This window comes from Argentina silus (assembly GCF_951799395.1).
Source record: "Argentina silus genome assembly, chromosome: 3".
Taxonomy (NCBI): Eukaryota; Metazoa; Chordata; class Actinopteri; order Argentiniformes; family Argentinidae; genus Argentina; species Argentina silus.
Window position 1 is genome coordinate 21,542,472 of NC_139657.1, and position 25,231 is coordinate 21,567,702.

Genomic DNA, 25,231 nt, shown 5'->3' on the forward strand with positions numbered 1-25,231 from the left:
ATGTGCGGTGGTGAAAACCATCAACTAAAGGTCTTTGGGTTCTTACAGTGGTGGGGGACAAGTTGATCTGTAACACACAGTGAGTTGGCATGGAGAGGACACACTACACAGGATGTACACCCTAAACCAACAGTGCCATCACAAATTCCTGTCTGTCTGTGTGTCTGTCTTCCCTCTACAAACACAAGGACAAACAAGAAAATAAGGAACAGTAGTGGCTTCTGAAATGGTAGAGTGGTCAGACCTATGGTTATGCGTATGCGCCATAATTATATATCCTGTGGTTTTCACTATGGGCCCAATTGTAATTTAAGGTTTGTTTACTCGTTTTCTGAGGTAATGTTTCACCCCATTATTACAGTTCGTTATAGTGTAGACAATAGACACTCTTGTCTCGGGCGAGTTACCGTTGTATAGAAAACCCACAATAACAACAAATGCTATACTTGGGTGTGAATGCATATGACAATACATAGCAAAGTTATATTTAGAATGGATTGATAAGAAGAAAAAACAAATTCATTGTTTGCAGTATCCCCTCCAGTTCCTGTCTCGTTGTTGTGTGGCTAACCCAGTTCTGTCTACTGGCCATCCTGGCCGACACGCTAACATGGAGGGAGAGAGGCAGGGGTGACGGGGGGGTTGAGGATAGGCATGACAGGCTAGGGGGAGTCCCACTGGGCCTGGACGGCTTGTGTCTGTGTGTGTGTGTGTGTGTGTGTGTGTGTGTGTGTGTGTGTGTGTGTGTGTGTGTATATGTGTGTTTTCCCAGGGGCAGACTGATAGGGATGTTTACTACATCCACTGAGGAAACGCAGAGATCCCCATGGTGAGGGGAAGATAGTGAGAAGACGAGTGGGAGAAGGAGATAGGGGGAGGGAGATTTAAGCAGAGGGATAGTGAGATAGTGAGGTAGGGAGAGAAAACAGATAGGGAGAGATAGAGAAATAGTGAAATAGAGAGAAAGAGAGAGGGGGCAGTAGAGAATGAGAGATGGACAGCAAAGGGGAGATAGAGTGGAGAGGTAGAAAGGGGATAAAGAGTGTGAGTGAGTGTGTCTAGAGGCCTGTAGCACACACTGCCGGCCTGCTTGGCTCCCTTCCAGACCCCTGCTATGGAATCAGCTTGAGAAAGAGGCAGGGGCCCACGACAGGACAGAGGGAAGGAGAGAGAGAGAGAGAGAGAAAGAAAGAGAGAAAGGGAGAAAGAGACTGACTGCTGAGATAAAATTCCATTGTTTATTTGCCCACCCCCACCTCCCTCCCCACCTCCCTCCCTCCCTCCCTCCTTCCACTCCATACAGCATTCACCTCCACCAGCCCCAAACTCCTCCCCTCTCCCCTACAACTCTTTTGAAAGCAGATGAATCTCTGTGAAACTGAACCAGGTCAAGCCAACATGTCAGCTGGTGAAATCACACACATGCACATGCACATGCACATGCACATGCACATGCACATGCACATGCACAAGCACAAACACACACACACACACACACACACACACACACACACACACACACACACACACACACACACACACACACACACACACACACCATGTCATATCTGGAATCAGATCCTGCAGGGGCTGAACACAAATTGGGAGCACTGTACCTTTCTCGCGAAACTTTGGAAAGCAAGTAGAGTTCAGAGCAAAAGAGAGGCTAAGGATTAGAAACAACCTCCCTCCCTCCCCTCTCCCCCCTCCCCCTCCTCCGCCACTCATCCCTCTATCCCTCCCTCCCTCTATCTATCCCCCCACATAGCTCCCTGTCATATTTCTCTCCTACAGCACAGAGAGTGAGAGAGGGAAAGAGAGAAAAAAGAAAAAAAATTACTGCAAAGTTTGCTGTTCCACAGAGAGCTCGCTAAATGTGAAGCAGTGCGTTCAATTGATTGCAGACGAGACTGAAGCATGTGCTAAAGCAAACCATATATTGTGGGGATACGGCCTCTAAATTCACTCAATTCGAGAGAAAATGAAAATAATCTTTGCACTATTCCTTACATTGGAGTTCTCTCTATTTCTGCTGCTTTGCTATACCTATTTTCAAAAAAATGTTTACCTCAAAATAGTCCGCACCAGATGTATGATTGACCGTTTGAAAACGACTTCCCAATGTGTTCTATAGTCTGAAAGCCTATGGTCCTTGATTGGGGCAGGGCAGTGGTGAGAGGAGGACCACTATGATGGAGCATCTGGGATGGTTCCTCCGCAGTGTAGCATCACATAATGGCTGTGATATGTGGTCTGCCGCCGTGGGCGACTTGTCCTTTTTAGGTACATGGAAATTACAGAGAGCGCTCCCCACTTGGAGCCGTCGGAGGGAGAGAGAAGCATGATGTCATGGCGTTAGAGTCGTTCCAGCGGGGCTGGACGGTCGGGAGGATGAAGTCTTTATGAGAAACAGCTGTGAGGAGCAGCAGGCAGGCCTCCAGAGCACGGGGAATGGCCCGGCTCTATCTCACTGACAACACTAAGACTCTAGGAACTTAACACTGAAAATGAGAGGAACTCAACACTGACCACACTAGGAACTGTCCGTTGTCAACACTACTGACGACACCACTGACCACACTCGGAACTGACCACTGACAACACCACTGACCACACTAGGAACTGACCACTGACACCACTACTTACAAGACGAAGGAACTTACTGTAACAGAGACAACAGACTAGGAACTGAACACTGAAAGCTAGCTCTCATACCAACAGTGTCACTGATTGCTACTGTAACTCTGCATCAATTAACACACCAATCACACAGACACTGACAGCACCATGTCTAACCCTAACAGCTTGAGTGAGAGGTCCAGTGGCGATAGGAATGCATACTTGTATAAAGTCACAGATGGTATGAGAAACTGGAATGTGAAGTTCACAGTGGAAAGTGCGTTTGGCTACAGTGTGGGGGAATGTTACTGGTCTATAGTGTGTGTGTGTGTGTGTGTGTGTGTGTGTGTGTGTGTGTGTGTGTGTGTGTGTGTGTGTGTGTGTGTGTGTGTGTGCGTGTGTGCGTGTGTGTGTGTGTGTGTCTTGCCATGTGAAAGGCTGTCCAGGATGTCAGTGTGGGGCTGCTATTGTCCAGATAGGCCAGGCCCAGCGGAGTGATTTGTGTGGTTTACAGCAGTGTGTGTCTTTGTGCAGCTCTTTGTGGAGAAGGGATTTATGGCATCAATGCAGATGGTCAGAGTCCCACATCTCTGTCACAATCTCACTATTCCTGTCTTCTCTCTCTCTCTCTCTCTCTCTCTCTCTCTCTCTCCCTCTCTCTCTCTCTCTCTCTCTCTCTCTCTCTCTCTCTCTCTCACACACACACACATGCATCCACAAACACACACATGAACAAATCATTCACACATACTTGAAGACATTATAGACATTCCAGACACGTTCAAACACACATGCATCAAAAATACAGGCATAGAATCTGTGACATTTTCCATCAACATACCCTATATTAACATTCACATACTCCTTCTTACCAGCCCCCTCCAACCTTCCTGCAGTATCCTGCAGGCTCCGGTGATGTTTATGTAACTCTAGCTGTGTCCAGACAGACACCCAGTGACCATCAATCCATCTGCTGATAGACTGGGATCTCCTGGTGGGTTTGTTATGCAACTGATACTGGGCTGTGATGCCCTGCTGCTGACCCTGGCTGTAACTAATGCTGTCTAATGCTATCTCTCCTGATCTTCTGCTTGCAGGAATTTGCTTAGGGTAGGCAAGATTCCAATCGGCTATAAGGACCTATGCCAAGCACTGGTCAGGGCTCATATTGAATCTCTACTGTATTCAGGTGAATTGGAGAAGGGTGTAGGGCTCAGGGAGGACCCTTTTGGAATGGAATCCACTGTTTGTGGTTGTAAAGGTATACCTCCTATCTATTTGGAGAATAGTTGATAAGCTGTTTAAGCCATCCAGCTTCACACAAAGGCCCCAATTTGTTTCCAATAAAGCGCACTACGCAACACTACGTTTTTAGTGGCCATGGCCGCTAAGTTGGTGATTTCATTTAGCAAAGTTTCAGTTAGCAGAGAGGCGAAGGGCAAGTCTCCGGCAATGAGTGGATGGGGATAACTGAATATGAGATGACAAGATATCCATTGTCCTCACCAATCAGGATTTCACCATTGTCTTACATCAGATTCCAGACTCCGTCTGCTGATAATTATTTCAATATTTATCAAATAAATAGTTACAGTTGTACGCAACAAATTTACCTGAAGTGTCTATAATATCACATTCTAACTACACAGCAAGTCTAAAGTGGGTGCCAAATTCCACCTGGGAGTCTCCAAGCGCTGTAGAATGGTTTAATAAACCTGTCGTGTTCTCATACAATATTTTAGCATTTGCATTAGCTATATCCTCCATTATCACTTGTGCCAGTCATGACCATTATCAACTGCCACTTTGGTTTAGTCTTACCTCAGTGGCCTTCATGCATTTCCTTACATGATTTAATTAGCCTTTTTGTTTCCTCTCTGTAAACGCATTCACAACTGTATGGTTATTAGCGCTCTTTAGTGGAAGCAAATTGGGGCCCAAAGTGTTTACTGGTGATCAACAGGTGGTTTTGTAGATATTCTGAGGGATAGAAAATGTTTAGAAATAGAATTCTATATCCAAAATGAAGTGAAAAAAGATATCTTTGTCTACTAGGCCTATAATAAATCCTTGCTATCAGTCGGCCAGTAGCATCGCCCTCTGTTAGCCTTTAGCCTCACCTCCTCCCTCACTTGTCCACACATATATCCACCCAGCCTGCCTGTGGCCTCTGAACAATACCCCCTTCCCAAACTTCCTCTGCCAGTGGCTTGTATTGCTTGTCACACCAATCACGTGTCAGAGAGCGAAGGTCAGGGGGCTGCTCAGGTAGGGGTCGCCGGGGTCACACTTCCCCATGATGTTTTTATTGGCCACAACAGATGGCCTTCCATGGCCACATCATTGTGGAGGCGGCCATCTTTTCTCTCTCTAGGTCAGGGTTAGCCAACAATGGCTAGCAGAAACAAAGAGCTAGCTATACAGCCAAGACCTGTCGTAGTCTCCAATGGAGTTACCCCAGAAACAGGCGGAGCGTAGTAAAACTGACAATGCTGTTAGATTTACTGCTTTACAAGACATGCGATTCGCTCCCTGTCACGTTTGGGGGAAGCTATCTAGGAGGAGCTAGCTAACCTAGCGCCTGACATGAGTGACTCACTCAGCAAGCTGGAGCCTGTAGTGGTCAAACACAGTAACACTCAACTCTCGACTTGACAATAAAATGTTACTCAGTCGTGTTTCTGAGCACACGGAACAAGTTCAACTGTACTGAATACAGTCTCAGTAACCCAGTCAGAATTACATTACAGAGCCTCATTGAACAGCACTTTGTGTTTTCGCCCGGGGCTCCAAACAATGACGAGAGTCGAGAGCTAAAAGCCTGGACTATTCCTCCGTGTAACATTATATGTGTATTATTCTTTACAATATCCACTTTCCCTCCCTTCGTTCACTCTCTCCCTCAATTTGCTCCTTCCTTCCACCCCTTCTCTTCCTCCACTGCGATACGCATCCACCGTCCTGACCCAGAAAAGAAATTAGATGTAAAACTACACTTTTTTCTAAGTTTTTCTGAAGCTGCATACATCCCCCCTCCTCCACCACCAACCCTCTCTCCTGGAGTTCTGTTCTTCATTTTTTCCTGTTTGGTTTCAGTAGGGAAAGAAGAGGCAGAGAAGGAAGGAAAAAAAGGTTGATGTTTCCCCTCAAACATGTGACCCCCGCTCACAGCTGAAAATAATTTGGGCCTGTAGGCTGCTGAGGCGAGGGGCTGACGCAAACCTCCTATTCTCTCTCTGGGAGGGGTAGCCCAGTACTGGGGGTGGAAGGGTGTGTGTGTGTGTGTGTGTGTGTGTGTGTGTGTGTGTGTGTGTGTGTGTGTGTGTGTGTGTGTGTGTGTGTGTGTGTGTGTGTTTGAGCCATGTGGAGCAGGCATGGATGTGTTCTTTTTTTTTGGGGGGGGGGGGGGGGTGGAGGAGTTGAGATTGAGAGAGAGTGAGAGATAGAAAGAGAAAGAGAGAGAAAAAGATGATGAGATGAGAAAGACTGTATGTGCATTAAAGTGACAAACTTAAACATGACCGTAGCCTATCTGCCAAGCCTCATTTTTCCACAGTGTCAAGTAATAGCGTACAACATACTCTAGCGTAAAACATACAAACCCAGAGCAGCTCTGCAGTTCCAAAATGCTGGACCCAGAGGGCCAATTACATTGTTAACTCAGGGAGGAGTCTGGCTATTCAGTCACTTTTACGTAATCCACTGAAATGGTGGCATATTTTCTGCTGCACTGGGGACAGCAATGCCTGGAATTTGGCCCAATTGGGCAGGCATTACTGCATACTGGGGGGCTGGGTTGAGAAATTTCAGGGTTAGCTAATGCTTGTTTATTGGGGGGCTTGAGGGGGCAATTGTTGAGGTGGGCCGTGCTCAGGAAATGTTTAACGGCCCATGGATGCCCTGAAGCCCTCAAGCACATCTGGGTGAGGTCAGACACATGTGCTCGTACGGACACATACACACACGCACACACACGCACACACACGCACACACACGCACACACACGCACACACACACACACGCACACACACGCACACACACGCACACACACGCACACACACACACACACACACACACATACCCATCTGTTGAGTTTGGACAATGGGTCGTCCAGTCATTTGTGTGTGTGTGTGTGTGTGTGGTGTGTGTGTGTGTGTGTGTGTGTGTGTCTTCCTGCCTGCTTTGTGTGTATGTGTGTGTGTGTGTGTGTGTGTGTGTGTGTGTGTACGCATGTGTGAAATGGTGTGAGTGAAAAACACTAACAGGCGTTCACCCAGACGTGTCGTCCTTGCCCTTCCATGTTAACACCTGTGCCAAATCAGGGGCCAGGGGCCAAACTCATGCCAGGAAGCTTGACCAGCATTTATGGAGGTAGCTGTTGAGTGGCTCTACAATCTGCACTGGAACTCCAGTGAGATGAGGGACTTATTATTACGTGTGGTTATGGTCCAACAAGGTCTGGTTTCATTACAGTTTGACTAATGGACCAAATAATGATTTCAAACTGGCGAAGCATGTCCCTCACACTAACCTTGGCACTGTTTTTGCATAATAAAGAACAGAGGGAAATATCTGCTGGAAGAAAACATAGGCTCATGCATAGGAAGGAAAGTAATTTGGGGGGAATGAGGGAAGCCATGTTCGAAGAAGAAAGTGCAAAAATAAAAAGGTCAGCACTGCTCTTGACTTAAACATGCTTCAGCTCTTTTTGTTTGTCAGTGTAAGAGGAGAGATTGTGTGATAGGTTGTCAACAACCTTGCCTCTCAAGTTGAACTGAATGCCCCCTCTTTTGCGTCGGAATGTTGCTGACATTTTCCTAATGGGCCTTAATTATATTACATGAGGGAATTTCCAGTATTTTCCAAAAAGGTCAGTACTGCTCTTGACTTAAACATGCTTCATGCTTCAGCTCTTTTTGAGGTTTTCCCTGTGCCACATTGACTCAGACTCTTTGTGTGTTTACTCCTGCGGGTTAAACATCATTTAAAGCTTCGTTTTCAACTGTATCCTCCAATTACTAATCAAGCTGTTTTGTTGAGATGTGAGGTCTGTTTTCTCTGCAGTTTGGATTGGAGGGGGGTTTCATGGGCCTCACTAGCAATCTGATTCACGGAGTCTGGGTCTTGATCAGGTCGTGTGGTCCTGACCCTGACCCATATATGTCTGTCTGTCTGTCTGTCTGTCTGTCTGTTTCAATTCAACCCTGTCTGAATGTCTTTTTGTCTGTCTGACTGTTGGACTGTTGTCTCTCTGTCTGTCTAGGATGCCTGCTGCTAGCACCATGACTGGTGGGCGGGCCCTGCTGCTCTGTACGAACACTGACAACTGTATCTACCAATCAGTCAACGGGTATGTATTTTAAAAATGCCTTGTATGCATGACTCCTTTTATCAATGTTTTACTGCCCAATATACAGTATTTGCATTTAAGCCAGCATTATTCCCACTGTCTAAAAGAGCTATGTCCTTCGGACAGATCCAGGCTTTTCCTCCTTCACCTCCTTCTCACCCACTTACACCCATTCCCCCTGTCCCCTTCTCATCCTCTTTTAGCTCAGGTGGTCAGAGATGCTTTTGTACCCCCCCCCCCCCCCCCCCCCTTCGGGGTGAGATGCAGCCTCCCCATAGCTCCTGTTCCTTCTCCCTCCTAGCCCAACTGTTAAACAGGCCTTTTCCCCCTTGCCAAGAAGAAGAGAACACTATTGATCCCCCCCCCCCACCCCAACCCCCCACTCTCTTTTTCTTGGCTTGGGAGTTTGACCTAGTTTTCCCCTTCTGCTGCTCCATGCTACATAAAACTACAGCCTCAACTGAGGCTGTAAACTAATAAAACTAAGAGGATTTGCATGTTTTTTTGGTTATGCTTCCTTGTTTGGTCATAGTTATAAATGGCAACACCTATTTTTGATAGGCAAAATCATCCAAGGGAAGTTGTCGTGTGGTCTCTACCTTTTTAGTTTTCCTCAAGATTGCATGACTGTTCATTTTCACATGTACACAGATGTCATCAGAAGTGGCAATCAAGAGGCCACGTTTCCTCCATTTGTTTGAAACCAAATCATTTTGATGAACTGGCCTTGAGCCAACATGGAGTTGACTGGGTCAGCTTTTGAAAAGAGAATATGCACGTCTTCTCCTTGGTCTAAGCCCCCCCACCCTCTCTTTCTGTGCATACTTTCATCCCACCAGAAATAGCTGTGCTTGTAAACTTTGACCCTAAAACCCAGAGTTCAAACAGTCGTGACCCAGTAATCTTGTAGGAGTAACTCACTGCTCAAACAGACACAGAATCTGAGTTTGTGCAGTTGTTCTTTTTTACGAGCATTCCTACTAATTGTTTATTCCATAAAAATCAAGAGCCATTTATACATTATACATTAAGTGGCTACTTTGCTTAGGCCTTTTTAAACAATGTATGTGGGTGTGCTGTGTTGACAATCAATTCATAATTCATCTTGAATTCTGTGGTCTTGTGTTGTTTTGTCTGGCATAGGTTTAGAAGTGCTAACTCTAATCTCTGACTGGGTTTGTGTGTGTGTGTGTGTGTGTGTGTGTGTGTGTGTGTGTGTGTGTGTGTGTGTGTCTGTGTGTGTGTGTGGGTGTGTGTGTGTGCGTGTGTGTGTGTGTGTGTGTGTGTGTACAGGCTCCAGTGCTGCGGCTTGAAGGTTGGGGAGGCTCCGTCGTCTGCGGCCCTCCAGCGGCCAGACGTGTGCAGGGACGGGGACACCAGTGCCAAACGCCCCCTCTCCCCCCTGGTTAGCCAGGCAGGACACGTCGCTGACACCACCATGCTGGCTCACAAGAGAGCCACCACTACAGTGGACCCCCGGACACCTGTCATGGAGAATGGACTGAGTGGAGGCGGCTGCAACAAGCTCAACTCTAGCAAGACCCCCGCAGGTCTGAAGACCACTGCCAGCATCCGGGACAAGATCTCCCAATGGGAGGACAAGAAGAAGGAGCCCACCCTCACCTCAACCCCCACCACCTCCCCGGTTAGTGGACCATGCCCACTGACCTCTGGACAGAAAGAGGTAACATTAGAAACTGTGAGAAAGAAGGACACCAAGAACTCTGAGGTCCAGAGGACAGACAGCAAGAGGTTCGTCAGCTGGGAGAGGCAGGACTCAGGGAAGGAAAATGCAGGAAAGCTGGGGGATTCAAGGCCTAAGTCTCCCGAAGGCCCCACCACCATCACCACCAGGGACAGAGGAGAGGTAATACTAGAGAGAGGGCCTCGTGCCAAACCCACAGAGACAACAGCACAGGACAAGAAATCAGTTCTGACTCATATTAAGAAACTGGAGCAGGCGATGAAGGAGGGTCCTACCAAACCTTCCTTGGTGTTACCGGGGAACTATTTCTGCCCCCCTTCGAAGGAGGAGCAGGAAGAAGTGGAGAGACGGGCCAATGAGCCTATCTTCGGGACATTGGATGTTACACGGCCCACGGGGTCTCGGAGGAGGGGGAGAGAGGGAGATCCTGATAATGTGTACACTGAACCTGGTGTTCCCTCCATCAACCCCTTACCCAAACCACAACGCACCTTCCAGCACCACACCCCTCCCAGTACCCCAACATCAGGCCCCGGTGCTGGGAAAGGGAGACGGAACCTGCCCCCTTTACCCCCCATACCACCTCCGCCTCTACCCACCTGCCCCCCACCTGGAGTCTGTAGGAGACCCTGGGCAGACAGACCCAGAGACAGCAACAACAGGTAAGAGACAGAGAGTGAATCTCCAAAGTATTTTCTCCATTCTTTACTTCCTTTCTCCATTGAAGGAGATCTGAGGTTCCTCCCCAATTGAGAAAGAGGCGAGAAGAGAGGAAGTGAGGAAAGACTTTTGAGATTCACCCAGAGAAAGATAGACAAAGATGAGAGGAGATTAAACAAGAGGCACAGAACCACATACGGAAGGTTGCCTGTTGCCACCATCTGGCCATGGTAGAAGAGATGGATGTACAGTACAGATCATTGTGACCAAAACTTTAATTTCAACCACTAACAATCATGGACTTCACCTCAACCCTGACCTTAACCCAAACCTCCAATTAGGAACAAATTGCTCATGTACTCACTCATGTGGTCAGACTTGTGTCTGTTCTTGCATGACCATGAAGTGGTTAGCTAGCCATATGACTGCCCAATCAAAAGCAACACATAGTCACAGCACTTACAAGGTTGAAATCAATGCCACAGTTGTAGGATACCGGAACTGCTCATTTCTAGCCTGATAAATTAGGCTCTCCCAGTATATTTGACGCTATTCCAATAATACTTCATGTAGTAGTAAATCACTGGCGGTGATGCTCATCCCGGCGTTCTAGAGAATGAGGTCATTGTTTGGAGAACAGGAATGTTACACACAAACCAATCACAATCAGTCATGTCAAAACAAAGGTCTCCAGGCAGGAAAGAACGTGTCAAGATGTATTTTTGTGGTTGAGTGACCCTTTTAATATCAAAGGCTGATGTTTGAGTATTTTTATGACCCCATCAATAACTTGGCATTACTTTACTTTGCACAAATAAGACCCTCATGTATTATGAATATACTGTTTACCGTTATACAAGAAAGACAAAAAAGAGCCTTTTCATCTAATGCATCTAAATGAGAATGCATGTTTTCAAACACACAACAAAAGGACTGAAGAAAACCCTCAAAACCCTAAATGTGGACTCTGGAGCATTTGAGAATGTTCAATAGTTGGGTTCTACAGTAGACTACATTCTTGTTAAGCCGGGCCTGGTTTGGCTGTGCAACATTCCATACCATATGTGGAGGCTTCACACTGCTGAGTTCTGTGTTTTCAAACCCTTTGTGAAGCAAGCGAGACACAGTCTCAAAAAGTTTTACTGTACAATAGCCCTCCCATTGGAAACCATGCTATCTGTTTTCCTACTGGGCCAGACTGTTTGGCAGCACAGGAGCACAGAGATGGGCACTCAGGGGTGGTGAAGAGGAACGTCTGTCTGTCTGTCTGTCTGTCTGTCCTTCCATCTTACCATCCATCCGTCCGTCTGTCTGTCTGTCCATCCAGATGTCTGTCTGTCTGTCCGTCCGTCTGTCTATGTGCCTGTCTGCCTGTCTGTCTATTTCCCTAACACACCTTTGTCATCTTCATGTCTGAAGAGATGAATAGTGACTCTAGTTGTCTTCCTATGCCTTGTTACCTAATGTAGAATGAGAGGTGACAGATGACAATTTGTTAATACGCAGGTACCAGACACCCATCAGCAAGTTCATACCTTCATACCTGTTCTTTCTGCATCGTTCTGTGCTCACAGGCTAGCATTGCTATGCTAATTATTTGCATTCATATACTGTAGCGCTTTTCTCAATCTCAAAGCACTTGTTGTATGTTGCTTTGGTGGTAGCTCAACAGTCACCCAAACCCCTCCTGCTACTAATGTAGTGCAGCCATCTGATCCAGTACTGTATTATATCTGTGTGTTTGTGTGTCCAACAGGAAGTCCTATGAGTTTGAGGATCTGCTCCAATCTTCGTCAGAGGGCTGCAGGGTGGACTGGTATGCTCAGTCACGACTTGGCCTCACACGCACTTTATCAGAGGAGAATGTCTACGAGGATATCTTAGGTAACACAACCCTATTCCTGGTAGTAGTATGTTCCAAAGCATGGTTTCAATAGCTCATTTGGTTTGAACAGTTTGGGGTTTGGTTCTCACGAGTCACATGCACATATATACTGTATTTGTCTGTAATATAATATATACTGTGTGCACATGATATGATATATGTTTATAACTGTGTACACATGATATGATATATGTTTATAACTGTAAGGTGCTCTGGAAATAGTGTCTGACAAATAGCCATGGTATATCAACACTGCTGAAGGTTGAAAGCGTTCAACTCGGGTTGAACTAGCTTTTCTTTTTTCTGCTCAAGGACATGTGCCACAGAGTTCAGGTTGTTGGGTAGCTAGGTAATGTTTTCTTTTGTGTTTTTTCCGTTACCTTTTTTAATTTAGAAGACGTACGTTGCTTTAGAATTGTTATTAGTGATGATACCTAGCGTCATTACTGACATTCCAAGGTTATTGTCTCCTCTGTTGTCCTTACCCCACCTTTAGCCTGGTTCATTACACAGTGTGTGTGTGTGTGTGTGTGTGTGTGTGTGTGTGTGTGTGTGTGTGTGTGTGTGTGTGTGTGTGTGTGTGATAGCACTGTGTGAGGTCTTAGCTGAGGTGGTAACCATAACAATGAAATCATGCTTTTTACTGCATTTGGGTGATGCCTTTGTATATTTTGCCTCTACTTAGTCTGTACATTTGAATTCTCAGACATGGTTCACCAAGTAACGGACCAGCTCCCCAAGGGCAAAGTAATTCAATGGCTCAGTGTGGCCCTGTGTTAACTTGTAAGGAGTACTGTACAGTAGCTAAGTGGCTATGGGAGGGAGACAGAGACAGACAGAGACAGGACTGAAAACAGTAATGACTGGGTATGATTGTCTCCTCATGGGGCTGTCTGAAGTTGACACACGCACATACGTACACATGCACAGACAGACAGACAGACAGACAGACAGACAGACAGACAGACAGACAGACACACACACACACACACACACACACACACACACACACACACACACACACACACAAACCATACTGACTCCCATCAGCATCCTTAACCCACAATCAACTTGAGTCTACTACTTTTTCAGATTGCAGGGGCACATACACACACACACACACACACACACACACACAGCCAGCCAGCAATGTGAAAAGCAGTGCACTGATCCCTTGTTTTTCCGTGGAGAGGAACTGGCCGTCCCTGTCTGACGTCCTCCTCCTACAGGTCGCATCTGGTGGATGGATCGACCAGGGAGTATGAAGGGAGAAAGACTGGTTCTGGAAAATGGGCCTCCCTCTCACTCTTATCTGCACAGGGCTAGTTAGTTACTGTTCGCGTTAGCCACGCTAGTGATGGTGCAGCTTATCATGGAGAAATATGAGCTCTGACTGCTAGTCTGCTGCTGGCAGGTTTGCTCACAGCAAAACAAAAACACAAAAAGCTCATTTGGAAAGAAATGTAGGCTAGGATATAAAAATCAGTGGCTACGTTGCATAGGATCGTATTTGGTGTTGCTTATAGAATGGACTGATTTTATAGTTGTTTTATGTTCATGTGTACACTGTGTGTTTTGCCCTACAGACCCTCCTTTGAAGGAGAATCCATACGAAGATATCGAATTGGAGAGAAGTTGCCTTGGAAACAAGTTGCCTTGTTCTAGACCCGTGTCTAGACCGCTCTCCCCCTCGTCCCCACCCCCCGAAACACCAACTAAGGTACATATTGTATTTGTATGACATTAGAAGAAGCTTCCTCTATATGATGATGTGTTCAATTTCATAATAATAATAGAGCCCCTTCACTGTTTTTGGAGAAGTGCACTAACATATTGGCATGCGGTCCTGCTCTCCTCTCCCATGTGTCTACCAGCTCTCCTCCAAGTCAGGCTTCTTCAGGCAGAACTCGGAGCGCCGCAGCTTCAAGCTTCTAGAACTGCGTAAGACCAACCGGGACACCGGCATCTCCTCGCCCTCCCGAATCAGCCCCCCCTCCACCCCCAGCAGCCCAGATGACACCCCCTGTCTCTCAGGGGACCCCTACAACCGCAGACGGAGGAAAATCCCCAAGGTGTGTGTGTGTGTGTGTGTGTGTGTGTGTGTGTGTGTGTTGGAGGGACATACCAAGCTCAGACACGGGGGATGCTCACAACCCCACCATTCCCCCTTCAGTGATTTATTGTTCCAGTCTACTGCACAGGGATATCCTGGTCCTCCCATACAGTTGTCTGGGAATATGTTAGACAGAAGAGACAGCACAGTGGCTTCCTTTTGACAGATATTTCCTGTATTGGGAATATCTCAGAGAGGACCTCCCAAAAGCTATTGAAGTAACAGTGCATGTTAGCCTAGCCTAGCCTAGCCAAGCCAACTCCTTTGTTTGTTAGGGTAGGTAACTAAAGCTAAAACAGACTGATGGCTATAACTGAAATGGTGGTTCTAGGAAATTAAGTTCATACAAAGATGGCTGACTCTATTGTTGTGCTTTGCCTTCCCACAGATGGTGCTGAAAATCAACGGTATCTTCGAGGCAAGGAGAGGGAAGAAACGCATGAAGAGGGTGTCCCAGTCTACTGAGGCCAGTTCAGGGAGAGGTAAGAGGGAGGCCTCTTCTGCTTAAAGATGTAAATTACCACCTTGTGTTGCCTTATCAAACACAAATGTGGAATAAGTAGAACATGGAGTATGTTATATGGTGTTCAGAATGTTTCATGACTCCCTCTCATTGTGTTTTTCTTTCTCATCTCATTGATGCAGTGACAGATGACAACAGTGAGTCGGAGAGTGACACAGAGGAGAAATTAAAAGGTGAGGGGATATCGAGACTTCAGTTTCTCTGGTTGATCGAAACAGCTATGCAAGGGGCCTGGTTCAGGGACTGACTGAGATTCTGTTTGTGTGTGCGTGTGTGTGCATTCATACATACGTGTGTGTCTCAGCTCACAGCCAGCGGCTGGTATCGGTCCAATCCATGCTGAGGCAGACAGGGCGGTATCGTACCCTGGAGCGGGACCTGATGGACCTGCAGGAGAGGAAGCTGTTTGAGTACTTCATAGTAGTGGCCCTTCACAAGACCAAGGCTGGAGCCCCCTACCTGCCAGAGGTTACACAACAGTTCCCACTTAAGGTATTCAATTCATTTCAGTAAAGCATAGGTATAGGTACCCTCAGGGATATAGCATTAACTGAATATTAACTGAATCAGCTGGATATACTGTGTACATATCATGTGTGAAAACACAAATAATGTCCTCTAACAAGGGATGGTAACGAGTGAAAATAAATATTTCTGCCAGCATCTCTGTGTGTGTTTGTTTGTGCATGTCAGTAATTGTGTGAGAGATTTATCATTGTCCATGGAGAATTAATGTGCAAGTGATCAAATGTAGAATCCAAGCTAACATGCTAATTCGCCCTCAGCTGGAGAGAAGTTTCAAGTTCATGCGGGAGACTGAGGACCAGCTGAAGGTAATCCCCCAGTTCTGTTTCCCCGACGCCAAAGACTGGGCGCCTGTTGACAACTTCCCCAGGTAAGACTGTCTGCACTACTGTTACCCAGAATCCCACATGAACCCCTAGGCCCTAGTCACTCATTCCTAGTCCTTAGCTCCTAGCCCCTACCGACTATCCCCTAGAGTCCTAGCCCCTAACCCTTAGATTCTTGTGTAGACCTGAGAGGATTAAATGTTTTGGTTGAAGCTCCACCTTGCCTTGATAGGCCAGTCGTAATGTTGACAATGTTTCTGGTCTATGCAGGTATCTGGGGTAGGGGTTAGGGGTTTATTTTAAGATTCACTCTTGGTAGCTATGCTATCATTTCAACAGCTAACAGCTACAAAGAAACTATGGGTACTTTTTAGTCCCTTGTCTAAGTGTCTAAAGGTCCTCAACTATAGGTGTTACAAATGATGAATGGGAGGCTAGTGAGATGCTAATAGTGTTTTAGTGCCTTACACCTGGTATTACGAAATCATCACACACTCCTTAACAAAATATGACCCACCTATAGAATTCCTCAAGGAGTGCTTTATTCCTAGAAGTGACTGTTTATGGTTTGGGGGGTGACAGGTAATAATTACCTACTGGTAAATGTTTGATGGGTGAGAGCCGGTGGAATGTTAGCACAAGCAAACATACATCCCCCCCCCAAACACACACCTGTAAGGCACAGTCATTGAACAGGGCTGACACACTCCTTGTCAGTGGTTCGTCATTGGTCAATGCACACCTCTCAGGTGGGGCTTTCTTTGTGTGGATATTAGCTGAGTAAGTCTGCCCTAAGGGTCCTACTTACTGAAGAACAAAGTAGGGCCTTATTGTTGTCACAAACTGCAAGCGAAAAAACAGGTCAGAATACAGTTATCTATTTTCCAGCACATCAAACTCAATTTCTTAGCATTTTTCTTGCTCCAACATTGAAATAGTTTCCAAACTTTTTGAATTATCTTTATTTTCCAGTGAGACGTTCTCGTTTGTCCTGACTGGAGAGGATGGGAGCAGGAGGTTTGGATACTGTCGCCGTTTACTGGTAGGCAAAGAAAAATGCTGCTTTAAAAAAAAAAAAGCTCTCTATTGATTTCAATATAGGGCAATATTGCTTTGAGTGCCCTATTTTGGACTACACTATTTATGCCCCTATAAAACAAAGGTTCTATTTGGGTTCACTGGTCTAATCCTAGTATTCTCCAGTCTTGTGATTTGCTGTTATTTTGACCCTTGCCTGTGTCCTGCTGTGTGTTCACAGCCCAGCGGTAAAAGCCGGAGGCTTCCTGAGGTCTACTGCATTGTCAGCCGACTGGGCTGCTTCGACCTCTTCTCTAAGGTAGAGTACACACACAAGGACACCCCACACATGGGCAGGCAGGCAGGCAGGCAGGGAGGCACGTGCTCAGACACACACACACGCACACGCACACACACACACACACACACACACACACACACACACACACACACACACACACTCACACATACACACACACACAGACTCACCTCCCGCTGTGCGAGGGAACGAAGCCCACAAAAACGTTCCCAGCAGAGACCACCCCTTGCACCCACAGAGCCCCACCCTCCCTCTCCCTGGTTGCCACTTTCCCACAGTGAGGTTGTAGCGCTGGCCCCAGTACAGAGAGACACATGTGAGATCCAGCTGATGTGGTTACTGGTACTGTAGGCTCCCCTGTAATGAGGGGGTGATTTATGTGAATGTGTGTGTGTGTATGTGTGTGTGTGTATGTGTGTGTGTGTGTGTGTGTGTGTGTGTGTGTGTGTGTGCGTGTATGGCGTGCATGTGTGCCTGCCTAACTGCATGTGTGTGTGCATTTATCATCAGTCAATAGATAGACTGTACTTGTGCATATTGACGATGTATACATACTGTGTATTGTACAGCATGTACTCTACAGTATTTCTGTGTCTGTTGAATGTGTTTGATTTCCTTTCCCATGGGCCAGATCCTGGATGAGGTGGAGAAAAGGAGGGCCATCTCCCCAGCTTTGGTGCAGCCCTTCATGAGGGGCATCATGGAGGCTCCCTTCCCTGCCCCGGGGAGGACCATCACTGTCAAGAACTTCCTGCCTGGCTCTGGCACTGAGGTGAGAGGAGACACACAGGCCTCTAGGGTCTACGTAACTCTACGGTGTACACACAGCAGCGGTGGTAGCTATAGCATAGCATAGCATAGTATGGAGGTAAACTTCCACTACCCAATAGAAGCTGGCAGGCTGCCTAAGGCCTCATATTTAAAGCACTGTTCACTTGAGGCCTTCAACATTATATGTGTATGTTTATGTGTGTATGTCCATCTTTATTAGTTTAAATGTGTATTCATATTAATTCAGGTTAATTCTCTCTCTCTCTCTCTCTCAGGTGATAGAGTTGTGTCGGCCGTCTGACTCTCGCCTGGAGCATGTGGACTTTGAGTGTCTCTTCTCCTCCCTGAGTCTGCGTCTCCTCCTACGAGTGTTTGCCTCTCTGCTGCTGGAGCGCAGGGTCATCTTCACTGCAGACAAACTCAGGTGAGACACTGTGTTAAACTGTGGAAGGACTGACGGCTCAATTTGTCGTGGTTTTGATTTGGAAGTCGCTTTGAATTAACTTACTTACTTAAGCCTCATTTCAAAAGGCCTCCACAAGGTGGATGAAAGCAGCTGTTAAAGGAGAGATGAGGTCAGGGGTGAGTTTTCTGAGAGCGTTGGTAGCACTAAGGTCAGCTTAAGTCCATTGTAGGTTATGGACGAAAGATTATCTTACTGCTATAAAACTTCAGGGAAACTCAGCCCAGAAGAAGAAGAAGCGGGGTAGGTGAGAAGCTGATGAGAGTGAAGAGAGAGAGAGAGAGAGAGAGAGAGAGAGAGAGAGAGAGAGAGAGAGAGAGAGAGAGCGTGTAAAAGGAAAGAATGCTGTTGTGTTATACAGTCGCCTTGGGAACAATCAATTTTCCTCGGAAAAATGTCCTGAAAGCCAGACACGGGGTTAGCGTCAAAATGAAAGCTTGTGGACTGACGTGTGTGTAAGACATTGATGCCATAGCATTCACTCATCTCCTGGTGTTGACTGGTGCTTTGAGATGAGACCTTGGTTTTTAGCTTGATTGAGTTTTCCTGGCATAATGGAGCCAATGGAACAGCCCCCAGGCAGGCTCAAGAAACACTCAAAGTATTTGAAAGTATTTCAAATACTTTTTGACCCAGGTCTGTTTGAGATATAAACACTTGAATTGATGAAGCCGTCTTACAGTATACATCTATCTCCCTGTGTTTCCCTTTATTGCTTTAGAAAAGCCACTAAGGAAAGGCACCAGAGTTCACATCATGTGTCGTTGCACTGTGACATTTCCTACTAAAACTAGTGGAAACTTGGCCTTCCAATCTTTGATTGTTTTTGAATGAATTAAACGAAAACAGACACACACACTGGAGGCATTAAGTTAACAGTGTGGGGTTAGCTAATTTGCTCCCGCTCTATATTTTTTGTTAAATGTTAAATCACACTCCCTTAAAACTATTCTCTAAAAATTCTTCATTACATTACAGACCATGCTTTTTAGGAGAAAACTAAAATGCATAATCAACTAATCTAAAGTTCCAAAGCAATTCCTGTAATTCCAGGGAATCAGCTAGCACCACCTTGTGGTAAAGGTAAGAACTGTATTGGAGACAATATAAAGCATACTGTGGTTAGAGTGGACTGTGTGTGTGTGTGTGTGTGTGTGTGTGTGTGTGTGTGCGTGTGTGTGTGTGTGTGTGTGTGTGTGTGTGTGTGTGTGTGTGTGTGTGTGTGTGTGTGTAAACTACTAGTTAAAATGTATTGAATGATTATGGCTACTGACACTGCTCTCTCTCTCTCTCTCTCTCTCTCTCTCTCTCCTCTCCTCCCCCTCTCTCTCTCTTTCTACACCCCCCTCTCTCTCTACCCCCCCCCCCCTCTCTCTCTCTCTACCCCCCCCCCCCCTCTCTCTCTCTCTCTCTATCTTTAGTACATTGTCTCAGTGTTGTCATGCGGTGGTGGCTCTCCTCTACCCATTCACATGGCAGCATACCTACATCCCGGTGCTGCCCCCTGCCATGCTGGACATCGTGTGTACCCCTACACCATTCATCGTGGGCCTGCTGTCCAGCTCCCTGCCCCGACTCAAAGAGCTGCCCATCGAAGAGGTGAGACTTATACCCCAATCACACTAACGCCACGTTGAGCTGAGCTGTACTGTGTTGGCCTGCTAGAGAGCAAAATGTCAAAAAGAAAATATCCAAGCCAGTATTTGTCAGGTTTGCCCTGTAGTGTGTAAAACCTCCAGCTGTGTGTCTCGAGGGCTAAGAAGTCCTGTGGTCAGGCTACTCAAAACCTAAACATCTCATAAGATGACATCTCAGATAGACACTCACTTTTAACTTTTGACTATATCCTTTTACCCATCTAGAAAGTTCTATCATCTCACTCTGTGACAGTTCTGTTTTTAAACAACAGGGGGCGTCTTTGCTTGAAAGTCATGGATTTACGTCAAAGAAATTGTTGGGTAGAGACACATAAGTCTGTGTGTACAAAAAAAAGAGTTGGCTTCTGTGCGTGCATGCATGCATGCTTGCTTGGTTTGCGTGTGTGCCATTGTGACATGGTGTGCCCTTGTCCTCCAATAAACCTCCAATAAACAATGGTCTCTGTGGCTATGCTTGGGAAAAGGCCCCGGCTGCCACATTGTGACAGGAAATTACATCCTCCTCCCTTCTGCCCTCTCTGTAGGTCCTGGTGGTCGACCTCGGCAACAGCCGCTTCCTCCGACAGGTACTGCTCTCTCTGTATCCATGGCAACAGATAAACAACACCTAATATCTGACATAATAATACATATCAACACAGAATATGACAATGTCTTTAAACACAGTCAGATACCTTTATGCTCACAGTCACACACATATGTAACATAACATATCATGTCAGATGTGTTGAAACATGATTTCCTCTCACACCTCTCTCTTCTTCTCTCTCTTCTTCTCTCTCTCTCTCTAGCTGGATGATGAGGACTCCATTCTCCCTCACAAGCTGCAGGCTGCACTGGAGCATGTTCTGGACAAGAGGAAGGAGCTGGCCAGTGAGAATCTACCTAATGGTGAGCACGGCTACAATCACCTCTCTCTACTCCCTGAAGTACAGATACAGTACTTCCCATAGAGATACCACACTGTATATTTCACAGTCACCATATACACCTATACAGTATTTCATGAGGAATTTGCCATCTGCCCTCCTGTCCATGGTGATGGTTTAAATGTGACCCTAGACACTGGTCTTGGGTCAGTTTTTATTTGATGATGTTTTCCTTCTAATGGTTAATGTTAGGATTTGGGGAGGGAAAGTGGATCCTACTGTAGATCTGTACATAGTGGACATTTCATCCCAGAGGTCACATCTACAAATTCACCACCGTGACCTCTATTGTATACCCCCCCCCCCCCCCCCTCTCTGTCTCTACTCCCTCCAAGACTCCAGCTCCCTGAGCACTGTCGTGTCCGAGGCCTTTGTGCGCTTCTTCGTAGAAATGGTGGGCCACTACCCTCTCTTCATGGGCGGAGGGGATCGAGAGGATGACACGGCATCTTCTGCCTCTTCTCCTTCCTCGCCCACCCCCGTCTCCTCCTTCCAACGCGAGGCCTTCCGCAAGGCCGTCACCTCCAAGAGCCTGCGTCGCTTCCTGGAGGTCTTCATGGAGACTCAGATGTTTACAGGCTTCGTCCAGGAGAGGGAGCTCCGCAGGCAGGGGCTGAAAGGTACAGTACAGAGAGAGCATTGATGTTGAGTATTTATAGGCCATGGTAGAATGATATATATTAAAGGGGCACTTCACCACTTTTTCATATTAATTATCTCCAGCACCATACCAGTGTCTACATTATGTGAAAACAGAAATGTTCTGCGTTCTGAAGTAAAAAAAGATAAGAAGAAAAGGTCACAAGTAAATAACCCACTATGATATCATCAATTCAATTAAACTTAATGTATCCACTCATGGGTAATATTATGAAGGTGCAGTATTAAGGGGTATTGAGTACTTTGAGAAGATACCAGGGTAAACCTGTGATGGTTTTAATCAGTTATCACATGTGTGGTTGTTCTGTTGCCAGGTCTGTTTGAGCTGAGGGCACAAGACTACCTGGACTCTCTACCTGGGAGTGAGCAACGTGGGGTCAACAAGTTCCTCAAGGGTCTAGGTGAGATTGAAATACTATTTCTCTTCCTCTTTTTCTCTCTTTTTTTCACTTTCTCTCTTTTTTTCTCTCTCTCCCTCTCTCTCACTATCTCCCATTTCTCTCTCTCTCTCTCTCTCTCTCTCTCTCTCCCCCATCTCTTTCTCTCTCTCTCTCTCATTCTCTCTTCCTTTCTGTCTCTTTCTCTGTATCTCTATCTCTCTCTCTACACTATCACCTCTCCAAGTATACCGTACGTTACAGTAGGGAAACTAAAGCCCACCTGAATGTACACAAAGGTTCACACACTCACATACATTATTTTGATTCCAATTGTGTTTCCCTGTGTTTATTTTCAGGAAATAAGATGAAATTCCTGTCAAAAAAATGATGCCTTCTCAGGAGAGGATCCAATATGAGAGAGCAGAGCAGTGAAAGAGAGGTTGGGAAGACAGTGTGATGACACTCTAGTCCATGGAGAGAGAGAAGCTGACATGTGTCAGGAGCTTACACACTCTTATTGCGCAAAGATACTATGACAGAACACTCACAGCAACACCTGGACTGAGTTGCTCTGAACATAAAGGACCTTGGAGGATGTTAGGTTTTTGGAAGATTTGGACCAAAAAAAACAAATTCCAACGTGAATTGTTTTCTATTGGCCCAAAGACACAGAAACACTAAGGACCCTGAACTTCCATTGAGTGTCTAGTTATTCCCAAGTGTCTTTCTATAGCTTCAATTATTTTAGAGCTTGCTTTTGTAAAGCTTACAGTGTACATTGATGTATAGAGCGGTCAAATTGTTATGGAGAGTCCTCCGTCTTTGTCACTCACGAAAGACTCCACCCACAAACCTGGAAGGCACCAATGAGAGCACCATTGAGGGCGTTTCTGTGCCAAAGGACAATTCCATTTTGTACAGTACCTTTTAAACATTCCAAGTATTACTATAAAGTGTTTTTTTTTAAAGAATAGTACAACTTCTTCATAAACAGGAGGCTTATAAGTTAATTTATATACTTTTTAGATAAACTTTATCTCTTCCTTTTTTCCTTTTTCAAATGAAAGCAAAAAGTCTCCTGTGGTTTGTTATGGACTTTATTTATACTAGAGTCTAGTTTCAGACTAAGGATTGTAGACCACTCTGGGTTATTGAGGAAATGTACCACTGTGACACGAAGGTGAACTTTTGGATTGGACTGGGAGAATTCCAAAAAGAGGATAAAGAAAGGAAAATTATCAGAAATCATTCCTGGATAAAGACAAGAGTGAATCGAGTGAGGAAATGATATGTGCGAAGTTGAAGAGTTAAGTTTGAGGATGGATTTGATGTTGTAGAGAAAAGAAAATCAGTATGTATGGCCAATCAGTATCATTTTAAAACACCACTAGTTTTGCCTTAAACTTGATTGAAAATGCAATGAAACTGTATTAAATAAAGTGATTTTTAATTAAGAAACACAAAGTGCCAAATGTGTTTTGATGTTTTTGTGAGACTGTTCTTATGTGTGTTAAAGGGATGTTCCATCTTTTAAAAAACAATCCTGGTAATTTAGCACCTTTCAGTCACTTCAATCCAACTCATATTATTACAGAAACCCCCTCTGAAGACGCTGTCTGCATTACATTTTTGAGAAGACGCTTTACTATTTGTATACGAAAGTGACTTTTCAGAAACATAATGCAGCCATAGTCTTCAGAGGGATCTGTCATATTATTAGTTGGTTTGGGGTGTCTGAAAGCTGTTATGGACATATTTCCAGAATGAATGGGGGCCTATGGGGCCCAAATATGACTACTCCGTGTCTACGGAAGCAACATATGTAACTGAAAACTGTCTGGGCTAATGAACTAAACCCAAGGTCAGGGCCAAACCAAGAGAAAATGTTAAAGAAGTGGAACATCCCTTCTAAGTCTGTTATAATAGCTATGCAGTAACTGGCCAATAACATTCCTCTTATGTTTCCACTTTTGCTATTTGAATGATTTATTAAATCCGGAAGCCAGAATCTACTTAAGAGATTTATGATTTATTACACTTTATGGAAAGGACATATGACAGCACAATATCTATCAATATCAGATACCTTGCTTGTGGTGGGTTACTACTGTATGCTCTTGCATATGACATTGAAGATGCACAGTATGTGATAACTGCTTGTTCAATAGCCACATTAAAGATTATATCTATTCAATAGCTGTAATACTGGGCTACTCAAATTCCCAATTGTAAAATGAAACTGAGGTCATGTAATGATGAGAGTCCGTCATGACGTAGTGGCAGGACTGAGCCCCCACGTTTTAGGGCATTACACACAGTATCCACTGGAGGGCTCTGTTAGCTATTTCATTCAATGTCCACTGACAGTCCACTGAACTTATATGGTTTCTGTGTAAGGATGAATTGCACAATGACAAAGACAATGTTTGTCATTTGCTATCATAAATTAAGTGAGAAATTATAACAAACAAAAAATCTTTAGGCTAAACGAAATAATGGCATGTAATCAGTGGGGAGTAAGGTCTAAAACATCTATATAATTTACCCACATCAAATTGCATTATTATTTCAGAATAATGGTAATAACTTAAAAAACTTCTAAATGTCCTATAATCAAATCAAGGAGCACATAAGCCATTTCAACATAGCTCTTCTGATAAGCATGCTGATAACGTTTTACAATAGCATTGTCCCTTTAAGTGTTTGTCCCATTGATAGGTTTGTCCCTCTCCTTTCACAGGCAATGACAATTCCCGACCCTGTTTTTCTTGATGTGATTTCCTTTTTCCCTTACTGAGCCTGTTTCTTTTCCTTTTTGGAGGCCGGGCCCTCCCCTCGAATCCCCCTCCCTCATTACGTGTTGACCGGTCGGTCCTGCCTCCCTCTTTCCCCTCGTCTTTTTCTCTGCCTTCCAGGCTTCATGTCATACCACAGCTAATTCCTGAAATTCCAGCTCTCCTCGCGACTAAGGAAGAGGGGACAAAATACTGATATTCTGTACAGAATTCTTCCACAAAATTCCGCTTGCCCGCTTGAGCCTACATTGCCCTCTGTTGCTTTGACTTTCAACAGGTAAGTTAAAAAAATATATAGTTACTTTCTTGTAATATTATAAGTCAACATTCATGTGAGTGTTGTTTCATAAAGCAATGCGTCTCATAAGTTGTGCGTGTGTCTAAACTTTATCTGAGTTGTCTATTGGATAATGTAAATACAGTAGACTCCCGCGGTTGCTTTGTATCTGTAACCCTAACATCCACTTTCTGAGATAACATTCTTGACATTTCTGAAATTTTTTGATGAATTCCGACATTTTCATTACAGCACT

General features: G+C 45.3%; 1 protein-coding gene across 1 annotated transcript in view; it reads left to right on the top strand.

Moving 5' to 3' along the window:
- The window catches only part of LOC310802051 (DENN domain-containing protein 2A), a 30,584-nt gene extending 6,719 nt beyond the window's left edge, over nucleotides 1-23,865 (top strand). The window contains exons 2-20 of the mRNA XM_083666306.1: nucleotides 7,883-7,969; nucleotides 9,263-10,336; nucleotides 12,091-12,218; nucleotides 13,806-13,939; nucleotides 14,094-14,291; nucleotides 14,721-14,814; nucleotides 14,978-15,028; nucleotides 15,160-15,347; nucleotides 15,641-15,750; nucleotides 16,679-16,748; nucleotides 16,965-17,042; nucleotides 17,674-17,814; nucleotides 18,089-18,237; nucleotides 19,698-19,875; nucleotides 20,459-20,500; nucleotides 20,726-20,825; nucleotides 21,199-21,483; nucleotides 21,838-21,924; nucleotides 22,260-23,865. Of these exons, the coding sequence (XP_083522432.1) occupies nucleotides 7,884-7,969; nucleotides 9,263-10,336; nucleotides 12,091-12,218; nucleotides 13,806-13,939; nucleotides 14,094-14,291; nucleotides 14,721-14,814; nucleotides 14,978-15,028; nucleotides 15,160-15,347; nucleotides 15,641-15,750; nucleotides 16,679-16,748; nucleotides 16,965-17,042; nucleotides 17,674-17,814; nucleotides 18,089-18,237; nucleotides 19,698-19,875; nucleotides 20,459-20,500; nucleotides 20,726-20,825; nucleotides 21,199-21,483; nucleotides 21,838-21,924; nucleotides 22,260-22,291 (3,225 nt within the window). The 5' untranslated portion in view covers nucleotide 7,883 and the 3' untranslated portion in view covers nucleotides 22,292-23,865. The remainder of the gene's footprint in view (nucleotides 1-7,882; nucleotides 7,970-9,262; nucleotides 10,337-12,090; nucleotides 12,219-13,805; nucleotides 13,940-14,093; nucleotides 14,292-14,720; nucleotides 14,815-14,977; nucleotides 15,029-15,159; nucleotides 15,348-15,640; nucleotides 15,751-16,678; nucleotides 16,749-16,964; nucleotides 17,043-17,673; nucleotides 17,815-18,088; nucleotides 18,238-19,697; nucleotides 19,876-20,458; nucleotides 20,501-20,725; nucleotides 20,826-21,198; nucleotides 21,484-21,837; nucleotides 21,925-22,259) is intronic.
- Nucleotides 23,866-25,231: the final 1,366 nt, after the last annotated feature.